This window comes from Formica exsecta, unplaced genomic scaffold (assembly GCF_003651465.1).
Source record: "Formica exsecta isolate Colony F162 unplaced genomic scaffold, ASM365146v1 scaffold526, whole genome shotgun sequence".
NCBI lineage: Eukaryota > Metazoa > Arthropoda > Insecta > Hymenoptera > Formicidae > Formica > Formica exsecta.
In genome coordinates this window covers 235,763-257,994 of record NW_021852502.1, presented here as the reverse complement: position 1 = coordinate 257,994, position 22,232 = coordinate 235,763, and the positions used below count along the sequence as shown (strand labels likewise).

At 34.0% G+C, this 22,232-nt stretch overlaps 1 protein-coding gene across 7 annotated transcripts in view; it reads left to right on the top strand.

The window, feature by feature from the left end:
* The window catches only part of LOC115241868 (kinesin-like protein KIF13B), a 36,959-nt gene that overhangs the window by 6,997 nt on the left and 7,730 nt on the right, over positions 1-22,232 (top strand). For 2 of the 7 annotated variants that reach the window (XM_029817802.1, XM_029817803.1), the window contains exons 3-25: positions 8,867-9,030; positions 9,804-10,072; positions 10,185-10,432; positions 10,514-10,634; positions 10,701-10,913; positions 11,009-11,266; positions 11,393-11,642; positions 11,758-11,900; positions 11,984-12,331; positions 12,666-12,842; positions 12,940-13,471; positions 13,576-13,800; positions 13,891-14,157; positions 14,278-14,460; positions 14,587-14,778; positions 14,854-15,147; positions 15,241-15,383; positions 15,690-15,858; positions 17,977-17,994; positions 20,050-20,124; positions 21,185-21,336; positions 21,517-21,847; positions 21,937-22,193. In XM_029817802.1, the coding sequence (XP_029673662.1) occupies positions 8,867-9,030; positions 9,804-10,072; positions 10,185-10,432; positions 10,514-10,634; positions 10,701-10,913; positions 11,009-11,266; positions 11,393-11,642; positions 11,758-11,900; positions 11,984-12,331; positions 12,666-12,842; positions 12,940-13,471; positions 13,576-13,800; positions 13,891-14,157; positions 14,278-14,460; positions 14,587-14,778; positions 14,854-15,147; positions 15,241-15,383; positions 15,690-15,858; positions 17,977-17,994; positions 20,050-20,124; positions 21,185-21,336; positions 21,517-21,847; positions 21,937-22,193 (5,029 nt within the window). The remainder of the gene's footprint in view (positions 1-8,866; positions 9,031-9,803; positions 10,073-10,184; positions 10,433-10,513; positions 10,635-10,700; positions 10,914-11,008; positions 11,267-11,392; positions 11,643-11,757; positions 11,901-11,983; positions 12,332-12,665; positions 12,843-12,939; positions 13,472-13,575; positions 13,801-13,890; positions 14,158-14,277; positions 14,461-14,586; positions 14,779-14,853; positions 15,148-15,240; positions 15,384-15,689; positions 15,859-17,976; positions 17,995-20,049; positions 20,125-21,184; positions 21,337-21,516; positions 21,848-21,936; positions 22,194-22,232) is intronic. The other 5 variants (XM_029817804.1, XM_029817805.1, XM_029817806.1 and 2 more) reach the window with 5 other exon arrangements.

The following is a 22,232-nucleotide window of genomic DNA, read 5'->3' as shown; positions in this document are numbered from 1 at the left end:
TCAGATATGGTTAATTTAATGTAAGAAAATTTATTAGATCAGAAAAATTTAATGTATTTCTTTCAATTATATTATTTAATATTCTTGATTGAAATATTATATTTATTAGGATTCAGAATATATTTTGAATAAATTTGATGCTTATGATGAACTTACGATAGATTTGCGTATATATGAACTTTTGAAATACTTGAAACAAGTAATATTTACTTGTATATAGTATGTATTTTTCTGTGTGTACATATGAGGGGTGATTTCACCCTTAGAATCATTTTTGGGCAACTTTTTCCGCAACTGGAAATTTCTAAATTCATTTATTTACCCCATCCCCTACATGTGTGTAAAATTTCATCAAAATCAAAATTTTCGGTTTTACGAGGTTTGCTTGTTAGTCTTTGATTCTCTATTGCCAAAACGGCTTGGACACGGGTTTATTGGCAAAATTGGCTTGTTTTGGTGTCCTTTATAACCACCTGAAGTTTGTCGGTCTAATTCTAAGACACCCTATATATATATATGCTAGTACTTTGGAAGGATCAGTTTGACGGCTCTCCATCATATCGTGCTGAAAGGCGCTAAACATCACATACCAATTGATAATGTCAGAAGTATACTCGCGCCATTTACCAGATTATTAAAGCACTTTATTCTTATCGTATCTGAGAGATAATATCGTCGTTTCTGTAGCGACTCGATACGATGATAAGCGTGGTGTAAAGTAAATCCGAATGATGATTAAACGCCGTAGGATCTTTCATTCGTCATTAAATATTTTCGCGGAACTATTTCAACGTGACACGTGGACGATCAAGAAATTAATAGAAATTAATCTGCTCGTCGGTCTATTTGGCACGCTATCCTTTCGAATAGGACAATTGCGAAGATTCGAAATTCGAATTTTTTGCGAACCTGTTTTCGCGTTATGCATTGCGAATATAGTCGACACAACCGTGGACGTTTTTACGAATACGTTACACGATCAATGAAATGCCACGCTATTTTTATGATACGATGACTCGCGATGTCGATAGCCGACGGTATATCGTCTTATATAGGGAAAACTCTCTCGCGGCTTTTATTCTGTACGCGGATTTTTATTCGTTCTCCGCAGGTGATATAACGGCGTTATGTGCACGAATTATGCGCTTTGCCACTGGATCGATGAAAGGTCGCGGTATATTTATGACACGCAGATAGTCGTAATCGCGAACGCGTGTATCGATAAACTCCCCATTCTTTCTATATACGTATCAACCATGACAATTCCGCGTGCGCAGATTAAAACGTGGAACTTGAGATGCGATGAATGAATAAGAATCTATTATCTGTGAGGGTGTCTACTCCCTGCAAAAACGTGGAAAACCTGGAATACTCACATGAGTGATTTCTTTTACACTCCGAAAAATCAGGGATTTTTTTAAATAATAAGCCATGTATCTCATATACTATTGGACCAAATTTTAAAGCGCACAGTCCTTTATACAACGTATTCGTGATGATATGGAGTCTTTTACGGATAATTTCTAGAATACACATTCTCTTTGTGAGTTATCGCTCTGTGCATCGCCAAAAGAACGGCGCTTGTTTTTACGCAACGAGATTGCATCGTCTCTCTCGCATCAACATATGATTCTTGGGAAATCCAGTGTTAAATGATGTCGATATTCCTGGAGTATTAAATGATATTAGTGATTCCCGATGCAGATAATAAGTTCTTATTTATTTATTTTTTTATTTTCTTAAGGGGTTTTCCTAGTTTGACGCTCTGAAAATAAAGGCGATTTTTGGGAATTTTTTTAAAGAAAAGTATAAAACTTATCAATTCTAAACTTTGCACGTTTATTAAATAACATTTCAAATATATTCTGAATTTTTTTCAAATAAAAATATTTGTTTCGGAGTTATAGCAGTCCAACCGGGATATCTAATAAAAAAATGGCGAACATGATTCCAGCCGTTATAATCATCTGAAATAATAAAACCAGAAAAATTCTTAATCTGTATGAGTGTGATTATCTTGTGAACTAGAATTAAATCGATATTTGCAAAATTCAAATTTTGCGACTTACAAAACTAACCAATTTTTTGGTGAAAAATAAAAATTTTTTTTTGAGACTGCCATTTTTTTATTTTTCAATATTTTTTATTTTTTTATTCTAGTTCACGCGATAACCACACTCATACAGATTAAGAATCTTTTTGGTTTTTTTATTTCAGATGATTATAACGGTTGGAATCATGGTCGCCACGAACAACAATTTTTTTTTTAAACACCCTGGTTAAATTGCTATATCTCCAAAACAAACAAATATTTTTGTTTGAAAAAAATTCAGGATATACTTAAAATGTTATTTAATAAACGTGCAAAGTTTAGAATTAATATGTTTCATACTTCCCTTTAAAAAAAAATTCTCAAAAATCGCCTTATTTTCAGAGTATCGAATTAGGAAGACCCCTTAACACACTTTAAATAATGTCGGTAATAAATAATTTTTGAATTATTTAGAAAGTTATTAACGAGACTGAATGATTTAGAATGTTTTTTATCTACGTCTGAAATTATTCGCGATTTAATCAAATATTTTCTCCCATTTTCACCCTCAAATTTCCGTGCGCTTTGTCAGGTATGTTTGTGTAACTGGATCGTGATAATCGCAAGATACCAATAACGTAGTTCTGTTATTGCTATATGAGATTCTCGGGAGCCGCAAAGTTTTCCAGAATCGCCATCGAACTGTGAAATGCCTGTGAAATGCCTGTCATATCGCTGGAAAATCCTCGAAGCCGCCAATGCTTGTGATCTTTTCACTCGACTTTATTTTTTTTTTTTTACAAGTCATCTTGAATATTTAATTTCGCCTGGAATAATCGCATTGATACTTTACAAACTCTTTCAATGTATTCTCATCACATAAAGTTCTTCTTTGCCTATTATTATAAATATTCGTTGGTCTCGAATTTAACGTAAAGTCGAATCCGAAGTGATTTCAATCATGAAAACAGTAAATTACGTAGAGATGTTTAATGAAAAAGAAGAAGAAAAAGAAAAAAGAAGAAGAAAAAAAGAAGAAGAAGAAAAGAAGAAATAACGTAAAGTCGAATCCGAAGTGATTTCAATCATGAAAACAGTAAATTACGTAGAGATGTTTAATGAAAAAGAAGAAGAAAAAGAAAAAAGAAGAAAAAAGAAGAAGAAGAAAAGAAGAAGAAGAAGAAAACAAGAGTGTACCGTTTCATGCTTGTTATTTTTCGACTATCGGCTATTTCGATCATCTGGTCGATAATCAGACGCGCGATGATGACTCATTAACGTGCCAAGAGAGAGAGACGCAAGGTGCGAGACACGATCGATCAGCCTCCATCCTAAGAGCCGAGGACAAACTCGTGCCATATGCTCATGAGACGACTACAGCAGGTTTGCAACGCGCTTAGTACGCGTGTCAAGTATTACATGAAAGATAGAGAGACAAGAACTTGAAAAGTAGAACAGGCTGTTTGATAATAGTTAAAAAAGTAATACTATATCTCGACATGCTTGTACAGCTTCATTGTCATTCTTCTCTTCCTTCCTGCTCTTATTCCTCTATTGTCTTCTTGATCTCATCTTTATTCTGTACCTTCTTTTCTCTTCAATAGGGAGAAAAATAAATGGCTATTATCTTTTTTTATGGCGGATCTATATTTAGCTCGAGGATGGGAATTCTTAGTTTTAATCTTTTGAAATACATCTGTAAGTTTTTCTTTGATAATTTGGATATATTTAGCTTTTGCCAAATGTCGCAGATGGGTGAAAAATGGGAATAAAGGATTACCATCTTTTCAAATTTATTTTATTAATCACTGATTAATCAAATACTGGACGGGTCGAGGTCATCATACACATTCGTAATATATCACATTTATATAAATGGGTCGTTTAAACAAAGTTGAAAATTTCTCTTCGGTAACATCGAGTATGTATGAACAATGAATCACTATTGTGCCATGGCCTTCGCTTCTTCTCCATCTTTGTGTGTATTTATATCCACAAAACTGGAACTTATTAAATGCTTGCTAGATATATATGTGGGTAGAATTATAAACTATATTTCAACTTATACTTAACAATGTTTCAACTTATGCTTTAACTAATATTTCAACTTATTATAATCATACTATTTACCAAACTATTTCAAAGCTATATAAAGATCTTTATGTGTGTAAAATTAATGTAACATAATAAACATGTTCCACGCATGATTTTAAAATGTAAATGTTCCATGCAAGTTAGTCTATGAAAAATGTTAAGAATTATTGCTGCGAAAATAAGTCGATTATTTATAAAATCGAGTAATAATTTATGACACCTACATATAATTCATTGAGATTAACAAGATTCACAGGAAGACTTTTTTTGTTTTGAAAATTCTTTCGATAACATTTACCATTTTATTTTTGTCAAAGAGCTTCTGAAAAATATCTCAAAAATATGGATATGATACATTAATTGTTTTGAGAAGATAGACAGTATTGCGGTAATTTTCATACATATCAATATACATTAATTATAATGGATTACGATAAGCTTTGTTAGACTGCAAAATCGTTTCTTATAATGACATCTCTGTTAGTTCTTTTCTTGTGCCTGCATTTATTCGAAAACAATGATGATCCGTGTGTTTCGCATTGCGGATTACACGTTCTTCTTCTATTGTTTTTTTTTCCTTTACCTTCTCGATCAAATTAACTTCAACGCACGCCATTTATGCATCTCATGCATAACTGCGGCTTTTGCGTTATAGCCGATTCGGATGAAAACGAAACATGGAGATCAGCAGGTGTGTATTGAATAATTATAAGTTTCACGCTCAATTTTACCCGATCGTTCAATCCAGTTACAAGATAATATCCGCGAGCGTACAAATATATTAATTGATAATTGTCATCTCGGTGTTATTTCGTTGCAGCGAACAATTGTCAAAATAATTAAATAACATGGAAAATAAAGTTGGCTCTTTTTTTGCTTTGACTTTGACAATTCGGTGCCTTTAAAAAGCATTTTTATTGTGCTTAAATGCCGCTGCAATTTCTCATAAGTCTAAACCTAATGGAATTAAAGCTTGATTTCCAGTGACCGTGAGACTCGACACTGAATGATAGAACGATGTGGGAATATGGGTCAGGAAATTTGTATACGTTACTTGGTTATTGCACAACGGGTCGCCGACCACACGCGAGGTGTGTTCGTGTGCATACATATGTGTGTGTGTGTGTGTATGTGTATATGTATGCTAATTATCGTGAGCGAAAAGTAGAATTCGTCGTGCGAGCTTTTCGTTGGATCGATTACGCTCAATCTACTTTCATACGTTAAGCAATGAGGTGAAGCAAAAAAGAAAAAAGAAAAAAAAAGAACATGTCCCCGTCTAATTTTACACGACTCTGCTACCTCGATTCGAGCTTTTGTATCGAGGACTGACATAATTGAAATCGATTTACTCCGATGTATATAGATATATCCGTACAAAACAAAACGATTACGGATCATACATTGGAAATCTCTGTACGTTTGCGAATCGTTTAGATAAAAGCTATTGTTCGGTCCAGATCAATCTAGCGTGTATTTAGGATCGTTACAATACTCTAATCACGATGTATATATATCTCAACTTTGACATTGCAACTAACGTAAGCGCAGTTTCGAAAATAAAAGATAATGATTATCGCTCGAAAATGAAAGGGATGGAACGTTCTAGGACCTAGTAATTTTATAAATTGTATTTTTTGGGGATTATTTTTTTGGGCTAAATAGATGAACGGGAAATCAAAAACTATAATATTACAAATGATTTGCTCAAAATTAAAAATCTCGTGTGAAAAACAGAGAGAGAGAGAGAGAGAGGATGCGATGGCGCAGGTATCTTTTTTTTTATCGGCAATCAGTAATTTCCTCTCTCTTTTATGCAATCTTTTAATATCACGAGATTAAGGGAATGGCTTGAGCTTGAATTTCAACTGAGAGATCTATGATTTATCTCCCTGATTCATAAATCGCATCTCAAAGAATTTTAATTAAATAGAAGATAAAAGAAATGTATATTTTCTAACATATGCATACAAAGTAGTTCAGAGAAAGGAAGAATTTCCCTATATGTATCACACTTTTACTTGCTCATGCATTTACAAAATTCTGCTTCTCTCAATTCTCTCTCTCTCTCTCTCTGTCTCTGTCTGTCTCTGTGCGAGCAGCTCCATTTAATAGCAAGAAATTGAGATTTAATCGAGACCCAGTTTACATGTGATATACATATATGCAACAAGGAATTTCAATTTGTTCTACCTTCGTACAATTTATCACGACTCGTCAACTATATAATGAAAAAATGATCTTCATTAAGGACTAAAGTTAAATTCCTTAAAATCGCATATATTAGAGGAAAAATTTCCAAGATTTTTGAGTCGAGCACAAAATGATACACGGTCTAAATAATTTGAAGTCGCTTGATTATTAAGACTCGTAATTGCAATTTCGTGAAACTTTGCGACCTGAGTAGATACAGATGATACAAATTGCGCACAGTCGATTCCGCAAGTTTGTCATTTAATTTATGATAATTTTCAACAAATCTTATTAAATAAAAAGATAAAAGATTACCAAAGATACAAAAAACATTGTAATACGATCAAATATACAAAAGTATTTATTATTTTTGCATCGTCTAGCGATGTACAATAGCACGCTTGCTATCGTTCTTTTGCATTGTTCAGTAACGTGCAATAATCTAGGTATGATGCGGCCATACAGTCGCTCTACTATACTTTGTTCATAATAATCAAGTAGACTTGTGCGCGTAGAGTTGGTCGTCTATCGATCGTCGTTCGGTGAAAACGGAGTTGAATGCGATCGAAGAAAATCAAAGTCTTGGACTGCATCCTTATTATTATTTTTGACCTTTTTTTCCAAAGCACGTTACTGCGATCTAAAAAAATAACTTCCCGATACTACATATCCTTATCATTAAAACCCAATCGCCTAGAGAATTTTAAGCGAGAAGTACTTTAAGGATACATCGTTGATACCCCTATTCATGGAAAGTACTTGTGTGTACTACGGAATAAATCGTTCGCGATAAGGTGCGAAACTAGCTCACACAGCGTACCCTCCACAAGAAATTTATTGAACTGAAGAATTTAAACACGAGGTCACGAGAGCTATTATGCGGGTCAACCTTTGCACATTTTCGAGAGCGAATAAATGTAGGCTATTTATCCGCGAAATTTCCTCCGTTTTGAACTTATTATTTATTATCGCAATAATTTTGCTACAACTATTTAATATTAAATTATGTAAATATATTGCTTCTTTTTAACATTCGAGTGCCGTCAAAATCGCCAAGCTGCAGAACCTCGCGTGTCGATATATATACTAAATGCAATCTAAAGGAAGGAGATACCGTCGTCACATGCGATAGTGGTCAGCCGGTTGCTTCTTCCTTTAATTAAGAAAGGTTCCTATCGAACAGCCATTGTCGCAACAACCACACACCATTGCCTTCCACAAGTTGTCGTGTTGCAACCTACGCTGTATCTGAAGTGCAAAGTCATCCTTGATAAAAGTGATGATAAATCCTAAATACACTGAGTGTCTCATAATGCTTCTCTGAATTAATTATTATTTGCCACTTTCTTTCATAAAGTTGCAACGATTTGTGCAATGTTTCGCGCGAAAATAAAATGCTAAAGTGTTTTACTAAGGAAGAATTTATATATAATGTATAATGTGTATAAATTATACGCGTGTAATATAACTAATATATATTAATTAAAATATAATTAATATTTATTTTTAATAATTAATATTTATATGTGTAAATTGTGTGATTGAACATGAGAATGTGTGTATGTGGGTATCAAACATAGTGTTCTATGCATTGTTCAACCTACTCTGAATCCTTCGCACATTTACTGTGCGTGACTCATACACGTTACTTTGCGAATTTGATCGATATACGAATCACTATTCGTCGTCGTATTGCTAACGCGCAAAAGTTATTCACATATATAAATTATTCACAAACTTTTATCAAATGATATTTATTATATAAGCTATTTTTAAGTGTACATGCCATGCTATTAATCAAGTTTTCGATGTTTTTCCTGACATAATCAATGAAAATTGCCCTTTAATGATCTTTTAATACCTTAAAAAGTCTTATTTAGTGTAATATATATTTTTACGAAAATCTTAAGATATGTTTTTTTTTTAACACTACTCAATATCACAACTTATGTTGCGAAAAAGTAGAGTTTTATTTCTTCTTATTCCTTCTTCTCTTTTCTAATTGAAGTTGAGACGTGACTGAAAATCAATAAACAATGTGCCATTTCCGCGCGACCTTTTTTGCTGATACCACAGAAGGGAAATGATATTTGAAACAGGAAAACTATTTTGATTTTTATAAAACATGATATTATTGACATAAACCTGTTTCGACGTGTAATCCATTCTTGTCAATTTTATACAGTGTCACTTAAAGACCGCCCACTACGTACATAGTGTTATTCCTTACCAAACAATGAGTCGAAAAGTCCTGAATCATTTTTTTTCTATAATACTTTAATAAAGGAATAATTATTGAGTAAAGTCAGGCCAATCAGCGCCAATCTTTAGCCAGGCATGCGGCTCACTGACGTGTCGGCGCTGATTGGCCTGACTTTACTCAATAATTATTCCTTTATTAAAGTATTATAGAAAAAAAAATGATTCAGGATTTTTTGACTCATTTTTTGGTAAGGAATAACGGTACGTACATAGTGGGCGATCTTTAAGTGACACCCTGTATAACGAAAATTATTTTATTATTTTATTATTTTATTAATGTTGTAGGAACAAGCCGAAAACTTTCGCTTTCGACCACTGTTTTTATTCCCTGGAACCTGGAGTGGAGAATTTTGCGAGTCAAGAGGTCGTTTTCGATGCCTTGGGTCGTGATATTTTGGACAATGCATTTCAGGGTTACAACGCCTGTATATTTGCGTACGGACAAACCGGTAAGTATTCCCAGTTGGAATCTTATTGAGCTACTATTTGAGCTATTATTATTTTTGCGGCAATTTAGCTTTTAAATCAAGTATTTAAAAAACGTGGCGCGATAGCAATGATGCGGCTGTTAATCGCATAAACAGAGTGTAATGCGGCAAATAATGCAATTAGTCGGTCGGTTGGGTCGTCGATAAACGGTTGATTTTCTCGGGGACGAGACATTGACCTACGACGAAGCAGAAAAAACCTCATGAGCAGCAATAACAAAAGCTCTTTATATAACAATCTAGATGTGCAGAAAAGAAGACGCGAAAAGATGGAAAAATTGGGAAATTCGCACACTAAACACTATTATTTTTTTACCAATACTTGGAGGCTCGCTCTCGTCTAACAAATCGAATTTGTGTTCGATCTTTCGTGCTCTGAATAATGTAGATGATACTATCAAATTTTGAAAGAGAGAGAGAGAGGGAGAGAGAGAGAGAAATGTTACTAAACATTTATTATGATAAACTTTTTGTGATTATTTTTATAATAAAAAGTATGCATATAAGAAAGGGAAAAATAAGAAAAAAGAGAAAATATTTATGGGATATTTCAGATTTTTTATAGTTTAAAATCTCGCACGCAGATATAAATAATTCTTCGATTATTATATTTAAACAAGATATATATAATACAGATTTATTTAAAAATATTAACTTTAAGCTCAAAATCATTTACTTTGAGAAAGATGGTAAAGAGGATTTAATTGTCGTTTCTCACATACGTGTTCTTGTAGGCTCCGGAAAGTCTTACACAATGATGGGCAGTGGCGACAACAAAGGGATAATACCACGCTTGTGTGACAATCTCTTTGATATAATAGCGAAGCAGCAAAGTTCCGAGCTCTCGTACAAGGTCGAGGTCTCGTACATGGAGATCTACAACGAGAAAGTGCATGATCTCTTGGATCCAAAGCAGAACAAACAATCGCTCAAAGTCAGAGAGCACAATGTCTTGGGGCCCTACGTAGACGGACTCAGTCAATTGGCGGTTACTTCTTTTCAGGTGACTGTCCGCTTTCTTTCTCGCTAATTGTCCATTCTTACTTGTGGATAATTTTTTTGAATTTAAACGATGCATATTATTATTTATTCATTCACACGAAACCGTATATTAGGATATCGATAATCTCATGGCGGAGGGCAACAAGTCGCGGACGGTTGCTGCGACGAATATGAATTCCGAGAGCTCCCGTTCGCACGCCGTATTCTCGGTAATCCTCACGCAGACGCTAACCGATTCGAAAAGCGGGGTCAGCGGAGAGAAGGTCTCGCGGATGAGCTTGGTGGATTTAGCTGGAAGCGAAAGGGCTGTGAAAACTGGAGCAGTAGGTGATAGACTTAAAGAAGGAAGCAATATTAACAAGTAAATATCTTTTGAACTTCGTGGAAATTTTCTTCCATCAGCGTGGAAATGAGAAACATAACTAAGATTGATTTGTAATAGGTCCCTAACGACGTTGGGTCTAGTCATTTCGAAATTGGCGGATCAGAATTCTGTCAACAACAACAAGAAGAAGGATAATTTTGTTCCGTACAGAGATTCGGTTCTTACATGGCTCTTGAAGGTATATTTTTCTCTTTTCCGTTTGCGTCTTTTCTTGATTGTCGGATATATCTTGTGAAGTTTTTAGGATAATCTTGGTGGCAATAGCAAAACTGTTATGGTGGCCACTATATCGCCGGCTGCGGACAATTATGAAGAAACGTTATCGACTCTCCGGTACGCCGACAGAGCGAAGAGGATAGTCAATCATGCCGTAGTTAACGAGGATCCTAATGCCAGAATTATTCGTGAACTCAGACAAGAGGTTGAAGCCTTGAAGGAAATGTTATTACACGCTACAGTAAGAGAATCTTTCTTTATATATTTGATTATATATATTTATTCTTATATAAATATAAAGATAATTGTATATGTAACTCGTTTAATTATGCTCAGGGATCGATTGTCGGCCAACAACGCACAGACATTACGGAAAAGCTATCGGAATCAGAACGATTGATGAAGGAAATGTCACAGACATGGGAGGAGAAACTAGTGAAAACCGAGAGACTGCAACACGAGAGGCAACAGGCTCTCGAAAAGATGGGAATAAGCGTACAAGCGTCCGGCATTCAAGTAGAGAAAAATAAATACTACTTGGTTAATTTAAACGATGATCCAAGTTTGAACGAGTTATTGGTTTATTATCTCAAGGTATATAATATATGTACATATTATTAACTGTATAATATATGTACATATTATTAACTTGTATACTACTGCTTGTGGTTTGTCACATATATATTCGTCTCACATATTAGTCATATGTCTGAATTTCAGGAAAGGACTCTCGTAGGCGGTCGTTCGGCTAAGACAGAACAGGATATTCAATTACATGGCTTGGGTATACTACCGGAACATTGCGTTATCACGATAGAAGAGTCAGGTCTGTACATGACGCCGTTGAATGGTGCTCGATGTTTTGTCAACGGTACGCAAGTTGTAGACAAGACTCTATTACAACATGGCGATAGAATCGTTTGGGGAAACCATCATTTCTTCAGAGTGAATTGTCCAAGAAGCGCTACAGGTGCGATTCGATTTCATATACGTATATTGATTTCATAATAAAAAAAAGTATCAATTTTTCACGAAGCACAAAAAAATGACACGTATTTCTATATCGCCGCTATTCTGTCTTGTAGCAATCAATAGCGAGCCGCAAACTCCCGCTCAGAACATTGACTATAACTTTGCCAGAGAGGAGCTTATGCTTAACGAACTTTCGAACGATCCGATTCAACGGGCAATTGCGAGGCTGGAGAAACAGCACGAGGAAGATAAGCAGGTACATATTTTATTGCGTCGCGTTTAATAAGCATTGGACTAACAAAGCACATACTTATGTTATATCTATTGTACACGTCGAAGGTCGCACTTGAAAAGCAGCGGCAGGAATACGAACGACAGTTTCAACAGCTACGCAACATATTATCTCCCTCTACGCCGTATTCGCCTTACGTACCGTACGATCCTTTGAGAGGTAGTCAAAGCGGAAAGCTCCCGGCTTGCACACCAACCACGCAAATGCGTGTCGAGAAGTGGGCGCAGGAGCGAGACGAGATGTTCAAGCGGAGTCTGGGTCAATTGAAGACGGATATTTTAAAGGCCAATTCGTTGGTACAGGAGGCTAATTTCCTCGCGGAGGAGATGGGCAAACAGACGAAATTTAGCGTCACCTTGCAGATTCCTCCGAATAATCTAAGTCCAAATAGAAAGGTAAAATAGTGAAACTAAATTATATATTGCCTCTTTTATATTGTATCTTTTTTCATCACTTATATGCAATTTTTTATGATTTACAAACTTATTCACTTTATTCATGTATAATTATAGCCATTAATTATATTTATAAGTTTTTATTTTTATCAATTTATTTGTTATTTGTGCGAACGTCTTTATAATTATTATTAGTTGTGTATTACTACACATTTAGTGTTACTTTCTTTTTTTTATTCAGATTTTAATTTTTCTTTTTTGTTTTTACATTTTTTTTTGGTTAATTTATTTTTTATTTTATTTTTTTTTTTTTTTTGCACTCTTCGATATGTAGAGTGTATTCTTTCAGCGGGGCGCGTTTGTCAGTGAGCCCGCAATTTTAGTGAAGAGAACGAATACGGGTAGTCAAGTGTGGTCTATGGAAAAACTAGAAAATAAGCTGATCGATATGCGAGATATGTATGAGGAACGAAAAGATCCTCACAATTGTCAACGATTACCTGCGATTAAGGTAATACATGTGCATGGAATAAAAAATATTAAAATTTTTATAAATATTTTTGAAGTTCCTGCACAAATTTTTCTCTCTTTCTCTTTCGTTTTTACAGGACGAATTGCCAGGAAAAACACAAGATCCATTTTACGAATCCCAGGAGAATCACAATCTTATCGGCGTCGCAAATATTTTCTTAGAAGTGCTATTCCATGACGTACGATTAGATTATCACACTCCAATTATTAGTCAGCAAGGAGAGGTCGCTGGTCGACTGCAAGTCGAGATAAGTCGCATATCTGGACAATTTCCTCAAGATCGGATTTGCGAGGCCGCTTCAGAATCTTCCGCGGACTCGACGTCCTCCGAAACGTCCTCCGAGGATTATTCCGGAGGATCTAGCCATATTACTTGTCGCGTAACAATAAAACAGGCCACCGGTTTACCGCTCTCGTTAAGCCATTTCGTGTTTTGTCAATATATGTTTTGGGGTCACCCGGAACCTATAGTGGTACCGCCTATGGTAAACGCGGAAGTACCCAACTCGAATTGCATCATCGGACAGAGGGACTCGTTGGCATTTAAGTTTGATCATACAAAGGATTTCACAGTACCCATTACGGAGGAGTTTATGGAACATGCCGCAGGTAAGAATTTATCATGTGTTTTCTCTATGTCTGTGTGCGTTATTGTTTTCATACAGGAATAGACGATTGCTTCAGTTATTCACGCTTGTTTATCATGTATGTAGAAGGAGCGTTCAGTATAGAAGTATGGGGTCATCGCAGCGCGGGTTTCTCCCGTAGTAAACCTGGATGGGAAGTGGAGCAACAACAATTGGCGAAAGCTAGATCGCTCGCTGACCGATGGTCGGAATTAACGAGAAAGATCGAATTGTGGGTGGAAATACAGGAACTCAACGAACAGGGAGAATATTCGCCCGTCGAAGTCGCAGTAAAACAAGATACGTGTACAGGTGAGAATGTTTACAATTATTATGCTTGTAGCATAGCGGAATATCGTTCTACTTATTTATTGTTGAATAATTATTACTTTTGCTTCTTAGGTGGCATTTATCAGCTTCGACAAGGCCAGCAACGTCGGATACAAGTACGAGTGAAACCGGTACAAAATTCTGGAACCCTGCCGATTATCTGTCAATCGATATTGAATATAGCTGTTGGAAGCGTGTCCGTACGAAATCGACTGCAAATTCCGTTAGATAGCTATCAAGACGAGGATCTGAGTATATTAAGAGAGAAGTGGAGCGACGCTTTAATGAGAAGACGACAGTATCTTGATCAACAGATTCAGAAACTCATTAACAAACAAGGTATTGAAATGTTATCTCGATGCAAAATGTATATTTTATATCTAATATACAAATATTTTATTTTACTTATATCATTCTGCCGCTCACACATTCTTTTTCTATTTTTGCATATTTCTGTAGACAAAACAGAACAAGACATGGAGCGAGAACAAAGTCTAGTCGATCAGTGGGTTAGTCTTACAGAAGAACGAAATGCCGTTCTGGTTCCTGCGGCGGGTTCAGGTATTCCTGGTGCTCCTGCCGATTGGACTCCCCCTACAGGGATGGAACCTCATATCCCCGTATTATTCCTCGATCTCAATGGTATTGCAAAAAAAAAAAAAAAAAAAATTTGATACATTATACACATGCGCGTGCGCATACACACAATATATGTATCAATATGTTTCGTTTGATTTATTAACACGTCTGTCTCGAATCATTATACAGCTGATGATCTCTCAACACATCAATCGGGAGAGGAAGTGTCAGTAACAGGGTTAAACTCGATCCTACCTAAAGAACATGGAAACAAATTTTATAATCTACCGATTATTCGGCATTTAGAGAAAGACGTATGTGCCATCGCCGCTTGGGATTCTAGTATACACGATAACGTACATCTTAACAGAGTGACCGATGGTATTTATTGGTTTTTTATACATTCATTACGATTAAACAATTAACAATCTATTTGTAATGACTTTTCGTTTTCAGCCAACGAAAGGGTGTTCTTAATTCTGAAGACTACCGTTCGCTTGTCGCATCCAGCACCTATGGATCTTGTGCTGCGTAAAAGATTAGCTTTAAACATATACAAGAGACAGAGTATCACGGATAGAATTTTCAAGAGAATCGTTCGAATTGATTGTTTAACGCAAACCGGCGTCACCTACGAAGTAGTTTCAAACATACCAAAAGCGAGCGAGGAGCTAGAAGACCGCGAGAGCTTGGCGCAAATTGCTGCCAGCGGAGAAGATAATAGTTTATGTGACGGAGAAACGTATATAGGTGAGAATTATAAAATTCGTAATTATATTCCGAGAGTATCTTAAAGTCTCTTTGTATTAATCATAGTTTTTTGTGTTAATCACACTTCTATAGAAAAATATACTCGCGGTGTCTCAGCCGTCGAAAGTATATTAACATTGGACCGATTACGACAAAGTGTCGCTGTAAAAGAATTGTTACAAGCGCAAGGCCAGCCACTGATGCGCAAAACTGCAAGTGTTCCAAACTTCTCACAGGTACTATTATCTTTTCAGCGTCTAGGATGTACTATATACTTTTCCTTTAATTTTTATTTGATTTTCTCTATATAAATTTTATCGAATTAATTTTACAGCGTTTCTCACAAAGCTCTTCGTCCTTCCATTATCAAAATGTCAACTAATTCCTACTGAAACATCATCTCTTATTTAAGATTTTGTCTCAATTTGGAAACTTTTAATTTTTTTTCTATTTTTTTGTACGCATTTTCTTTAATGCTCTTTTAATTTAATCATATGTGTATCATATTTATTTGATAACAAGTTTTTTATGGGTATTTATAGATTATGAGATTTGACACGTCGATGGACTCATTGAATGTTACTCGCTCGGAAAGCGTAACAGACCTTAATACGGAAATGAATGGTCTCCCGCATCCGCGACGCGCGTCCATAGGTCACACGAGAAATGACGAAAACTTCATATCTGCACCGCCAAAGCCATTTGGAATTGGTAAGCGTATTTTTTATTTCTTTTACATTAATGTCAGAACCACATAAATAAATAGAGATATAGCCAAATATTCTATGATTTCTTAATTTTGTGTATGCACATCTTTCTATATACATCTTGAATTATTAGATTTATGCTGGCATTGTTGAGTGCAAAAATATGAGAAATATTTTTTCATAGCTTATAATATGTTATGCTTGTGAAGCAGGATTGTTTATGAAATCATAGAAAGAGAAAGATTATATATAGACATCGTGATATACAGACTCCATTCATCCATGTGGACATGCGTTCATTCATTCATATAATCATTCATAATCATTTATAGTAATCCATTTCATGTTAAAAGATATATATATAGATATTTTCAGGAAATCCATAATATTTAAGTATAATATTAAGAAAAATAATTTTTTGTAAAAATGCTCTTGGCTAATACAAAGATGCTGTTAAACTTATTGTTAGAGATGGATTACTTCTGACAAAAGAAAAAATGAATAAGAGTTTTTAATATGATTTTACTTTAGATCTTAAGTATTTATATGCAAACTCGTCGTATATATTGAATGCAATATTTAGTTTGCTTAAGTCACTATAAAATTTTTAAATTTATGCTTAAATAAATTTAATAGCATCGTGTTTTTTTTTTATAGGGACTTTAGTTTTAGATTAAAGTTTGATTTATGTCAATCACTTTCCATTGCATTGATTTGCTTTTATGAGATTTATTCAATGAAAAATCAATAATTTGTTTCTGAAATGTGGCTTATGCAGTGTTTTCAATATCTCACTTTGGCTATGACGGTTTATATTTTCCCCACCCTAGTTTTGATTGTCTCAAGCTCCATTCGGGATGTTAATTTTATGATCATAAAAGAGCATTCTATTTTTTTGAAATTCATATCATTCATCATTAGTATTTGCTCTTTATGCGTGTGTCTGCAAGATTCCTTCTATTGGTTGTAGATTGTAAAGGCACAAAGTATCGATTATTTTATAAAATTTGTACAAATCAAAAGGAGGTTGTCACGAATAACAAAAATTATAAAAAAATATGAAACAAAATACAGATATTGTATAGAACATTAATGACACACTTTAAAGAGCTTACTGCTACCATTTAAGATAAAATATTTGATAAATAACTTCAATTTCATTATTAATATAATCACTACACTAAAATCTTTTTATTATAATTCTAGCTTCTGTCATATTGTTACATCACCAAGCTATGTTCAACTTGATAATTCACATGACACTGTATTTATATATATATATATATATATATATATATATAACACACATATATATATATATATATATACAGGGTGTCCGATAATAACCGTATTATCTCTCGTGCAGGTAGAGCAGATAAAATCGAGGAGAAAAGTCCTTTTACGATTTTCCTAATAATTATTGAGAAATTAGTTAAAAAAGATCGACCAATTCGTGCGAGTATAAACGCGCGGCGAGAAGAGACAACCCAAAAGTATGCGATCGCTAGGCGTGCGACGAAGTTTTGAAAGAAGCGATCTACAAATGACAACGGTTACGTACGAGCGGTACATAAGTTGGATTCTCGCGTCCTAGCAATCACATATCAATGGGCTGTCCTTTCTCACTGCGCGCTTACATTCGCGCAAATTGACCAATCTTTTTTAATTAATTTCTCAATAATCATTGCGAAAACCGCAAAATGATAAAGGACTTTTTTCCTCGATTTAAGCCGCTTTATCTACACACGAGAGGTGATACGGTTACTACTCGACACCCTGTATATACACATTCACACACACACACACACAGTATATAATTTGTATATATATATATATATATATATATCTCGAATCTTATAATAATTTTAAGAATATTCACTTGATAACACAAAGAGAGTTGAGCATAGTAAAATTTACTCTCCCAAAATTTGCCTAGTGTTTTAGCAGCTACATTTAAGCGCGCTCCACCACTTATATTACAATAAATAAAACACCAACAAACTTCGATTAATGAATTCTACAGAAAAATTAATGAATGTCGACTAATTAATGTATGCAACTAATCTGTTCCTCTGTTTAACTCTACGTCTACTACTTCTACAACTATTTCGGCCCACGCAAGGCTCCATTCTCAACTCAGGTAAAATGGAGTCTTGATTTGATATTTAATTGATGCCATATTGGCAATGACAATTAGTACATATGTCTCGTGAGTGGTTGAGTCTGTTTGTCTTTTTGTTTCAAAGTTCGCCTTAGTATATATATCAAAGAGACATTATTTGTAATAGTAATGTTCAGAATAAGAATGCGTTTTGACGGTCAGTATATGTTTCCGTAAGTGTCACTTGTTCGATTGTTTAGTTGACTTAAAAAGAGTTTAGCGTTATCATACCGAGGAGATTGCCTTGACGTTTTTTTTTCTTTTTCGTTTCAATTGAATGCACTTTCATTGCGTCAACATTACGTTTTAGTCCCCCCTGCTAATTGTTAGTTTGCATGTGAATGCATTTCTTGTGTGCAGTCTATTACATATATCAACAAGTTTGTTCATTGAATTGTTTGATTTTCTCACATTTTATATGGTTAATTGATATTGGTACATTTTATATGTTATTGTTCACTTTGTTCAAGTGTAAAAGATAATATTAACAAGCAACTGTGTGTGTATACATATATGCACATGCGTGCCGTGTTGTCGCACCTTTTGTGCCAAAATCATCACATAGAAATCATTTTCATATTTCCATATATCTATTATCATAATTCGTAATACGATATGATTCTTAAAACCTTCTCTTTTATAAGCGATTTTATGAATCAAGATGATTTCTATAATGATATCTCTGATAATTTGTTAAATGTACGCTTGTGCGGATAAAGTTGATTGCATTTAACAAATTTATTTTAAAACGTGTAAAATAATCAAAGATTGAAATGTTGCATTATATTAAAAAAACTGCAATGTCTCAATCTTTATCTCATATATAGCATATATACAAACTTGTGAATTTGCTATTGAGCAATAGTCTAGGCAGGGAATAGAAAGTTTATTGTAATATTCATGTAAATAAATATTTTCTGTAGTTAATAGACATTGGACATGAGGATTATTCTGTTTCTAAACGCAAAAATAATGCCGTTCAATATATAAATTTATCACTACCTTCATAATGTAATTAATATATTATTCAATTCATTTGTATTTTATTTTAATATGATTTCGCAGGAAAAAAAGATATAATAATAGAATAAAGAAACGGAATAAATCTCTTATATGTAAGCAAAACATGGAGCCGGGAATCTGTAAAAATCAATAGTTTCGAAATAATAACATAATATATAAATATCTCCCTTTTATCTGTTTTATAAAAAGAGATTCAGTTTAAAGTCAGGGATATATCTTTATAAATATGAAATTAACTGTAGACAAAAATAATGGAAAAGCTGAAAGATTAAGCCTTATTTATGCATGGTATCGCAATTCAAATATAGTGCAGCATGTATATGGTTAAATCATATAGTCTATATATAATTAGTTTATGTAACAGCATACAAAAATACATACAAAAAATTCTAAATAAGATAATTATTGCAATATTTTTTTGATACAATATAACTAAATATATAAAGAAAACTGTGTCATTATCTTCGACTTTAAACTAATCATCTCTAAAAACTTGATCTTAAATTCATTATGCGCGTCATCGAATTATGTGTGTGATGTTTATATATATTTATTTATTTATCATTTACACACCTATCATCATGAAGATAAACATATACATATAGACATATTTCGAACACGTGCATCTTGAATTTGCAAATGCAATGGCGAGTTATTAAAATTGTTATTGAAATGGAATATCACAATGTAAAGGAAAAATGAAAAGTGCAACATGTATGAAATGTCATAAATATTGATGTTTAAATTAATAGGACTGCGATGTGACATGAACATTTGATGGAATTTACGTATTAGAATATCCGCGTCAGACAATGTACGTTATCTGTCTACTTGGTTCACTATCCAGTGTCTTGCAGGCATGATTTGTGATATATAAGTTTGTAAAAATGTCCATAAAGCTCATGTATAAAAATCTATGAAGCTCGCCATTATGAAAAGGAACGTAGTATTATTAATTAATTGGGAGATAAGGAAAAAACAAGTATAATCAGTATATCTGTCTCCTTTCAGCGAGACCAACTTTCCTGAATCTGAACCTGAATCTCAACTCATTGACACGTCTTCAACAGTCTACCTCTGCCAAGTGTAGGTGACACGTCGTTGTCGATCATCCTTTCAAACTCATCTTCTCATAGCCGATTCCAAACACGCATATAATAAAAAAAATTTATGTTAGAGAATTACACCATAAAGATCTTTAAAATATTCTCTTTATCTAAAATTTTGAACAAAAATATATCTGTGTGTGGAAGATCAGGAAATTTTCAGGGAATTTGTTTACAAGATTTGAGTAGACACCCTAAATATAATATCAATTCTCAAGGAGAATTCTAGCATAGAAGAGAGAGAGAGTAGTAGAAGTTTGAAAGGATGAACTCGGTCATATTTATAGTGTAGTCGATTTTCTTATTTCAACTATTAGATGTTAGTATAGCACATTAAATAGTAGTGATTGGATTGAAAGTAGTGATTTTTCGTTTTATTTTAGGTGTTTTATTTTAGATGGTTTGTGAAATCACATAATCACCGTTAAATCATCGTTATTACTGTACTAAAAGTGCAGTATGTAATATTTTATATGTCGAACGTTTATTGTTTACAGAATCCTTTTGACCATCTCATGATTTATTTCTTTATTTCAGGTTGTATATTCTACGTTTTTTTTTTGTTTTTTTTTTCTTGAATTGTTCGATATCAATTATCTAAAACAAGAGTTAATAATATGTGAAACTTAAAAAAGTTGATTTAGGTGATTGATATAAATAAATTATTAATATCAAAGAATATAAGTAAGCGTAGAATATGCAAGATATTTTTCTGTTATGTTTTGAAAATGCATGGATGATTTTTCATATTTATATATATATGTATATCAGAACCGACCTGGCACATTTTAATATAACGTTTTCGTAATTCATAAACCCATCAGTATCCGTCAATATTTGTTAAAATAAGAATACAGCATATGTATATTGTTAATACAAAATTAATTATTTTGCAGAAATAATATAATTAAGATAAAAAGTTATTATATATACCACGGCCAGATCGGCCCTGATGTTTAACAGTACAATATGTTTTGTGTTGAAAAAAAATATTTTTTATCGTCAATCACATGTTATCGATTTAATTGTATTGGTTGTAGCATCTCCAAATATAGTCAGTAGCAAACTGGGTCCTCGTATGACCACGTTGCATGAGGAAACGTCTAATGTTGGAAACCAAGCATTTACTCCCATTAATGACGATGACGAGGAGAAAAGCGATGCCGATTACTCTGAATATGAGGCATATCAGGTATAATTTCTATATAGATCAAATATTATCTAAGAAACGAAGCAAGCAATTAATAATGTGTGTGATAAATTATAGTACCTGCATATTATTATGTCAATCCGTTGATATATTAGCAGAGTCAGCCATTTTGCGATAATATCCAAGTATATAATGCTATTGAAACTGTATAATTGCGCCTAGGCTCCACCAAAACCGACAAAACCGTTAACTTCTTCACGCACATTGGATTCTCTGGTTGAGCTACAATCGACCAAGATCAACACGCCAAGTATGAGTAGTAGCGGTTACGGTTCTCAGGCTGTCTCCACGACAAACCTAACGTCAGAAGATTCCATTTCCATCAAATCTATCAGCGTGGACGAAACTCCGGATCTCGAGTATCGTAATCCTATCGATAGCAAGAAACCCGAGAAAATGGACAGTTCTCTCGTTGAAGAAACACCCGAGGAATACCTGGGCGTAAACTCTGCGTTGAATAACATGGATATCTCACAGAGCGCTTGCACAGAAGGTCAGTTATTGAGGAACGGCATGACCATTTCAAACATCCATATTGTTTTCTGTATTGTAAATATATAATTTTTATTTTTTATTTTTTAGAATATACTAGAAAAAATCTGGACGAGACGGGAGCGTATATGGATACTGACATCGATAGCCCAGTTTCTTCTACAAAGAGCGAAAGTGAAACCAATAGCAACGTGATTCACATCGAGACTCGGAAGAAAAGTACACATGATCAGATTTTCGACGATAGGAGGAAAAGCGCGACGGAAATCAGTCAGACATCTAATTCGGGAGATGATAGTCCCACGGAAGGGACGTCAGTCGTACATACCAAACTGCCACCCGGCAAGGTGAGCATTTTATATTTTGTATTATACAATATTAATGAA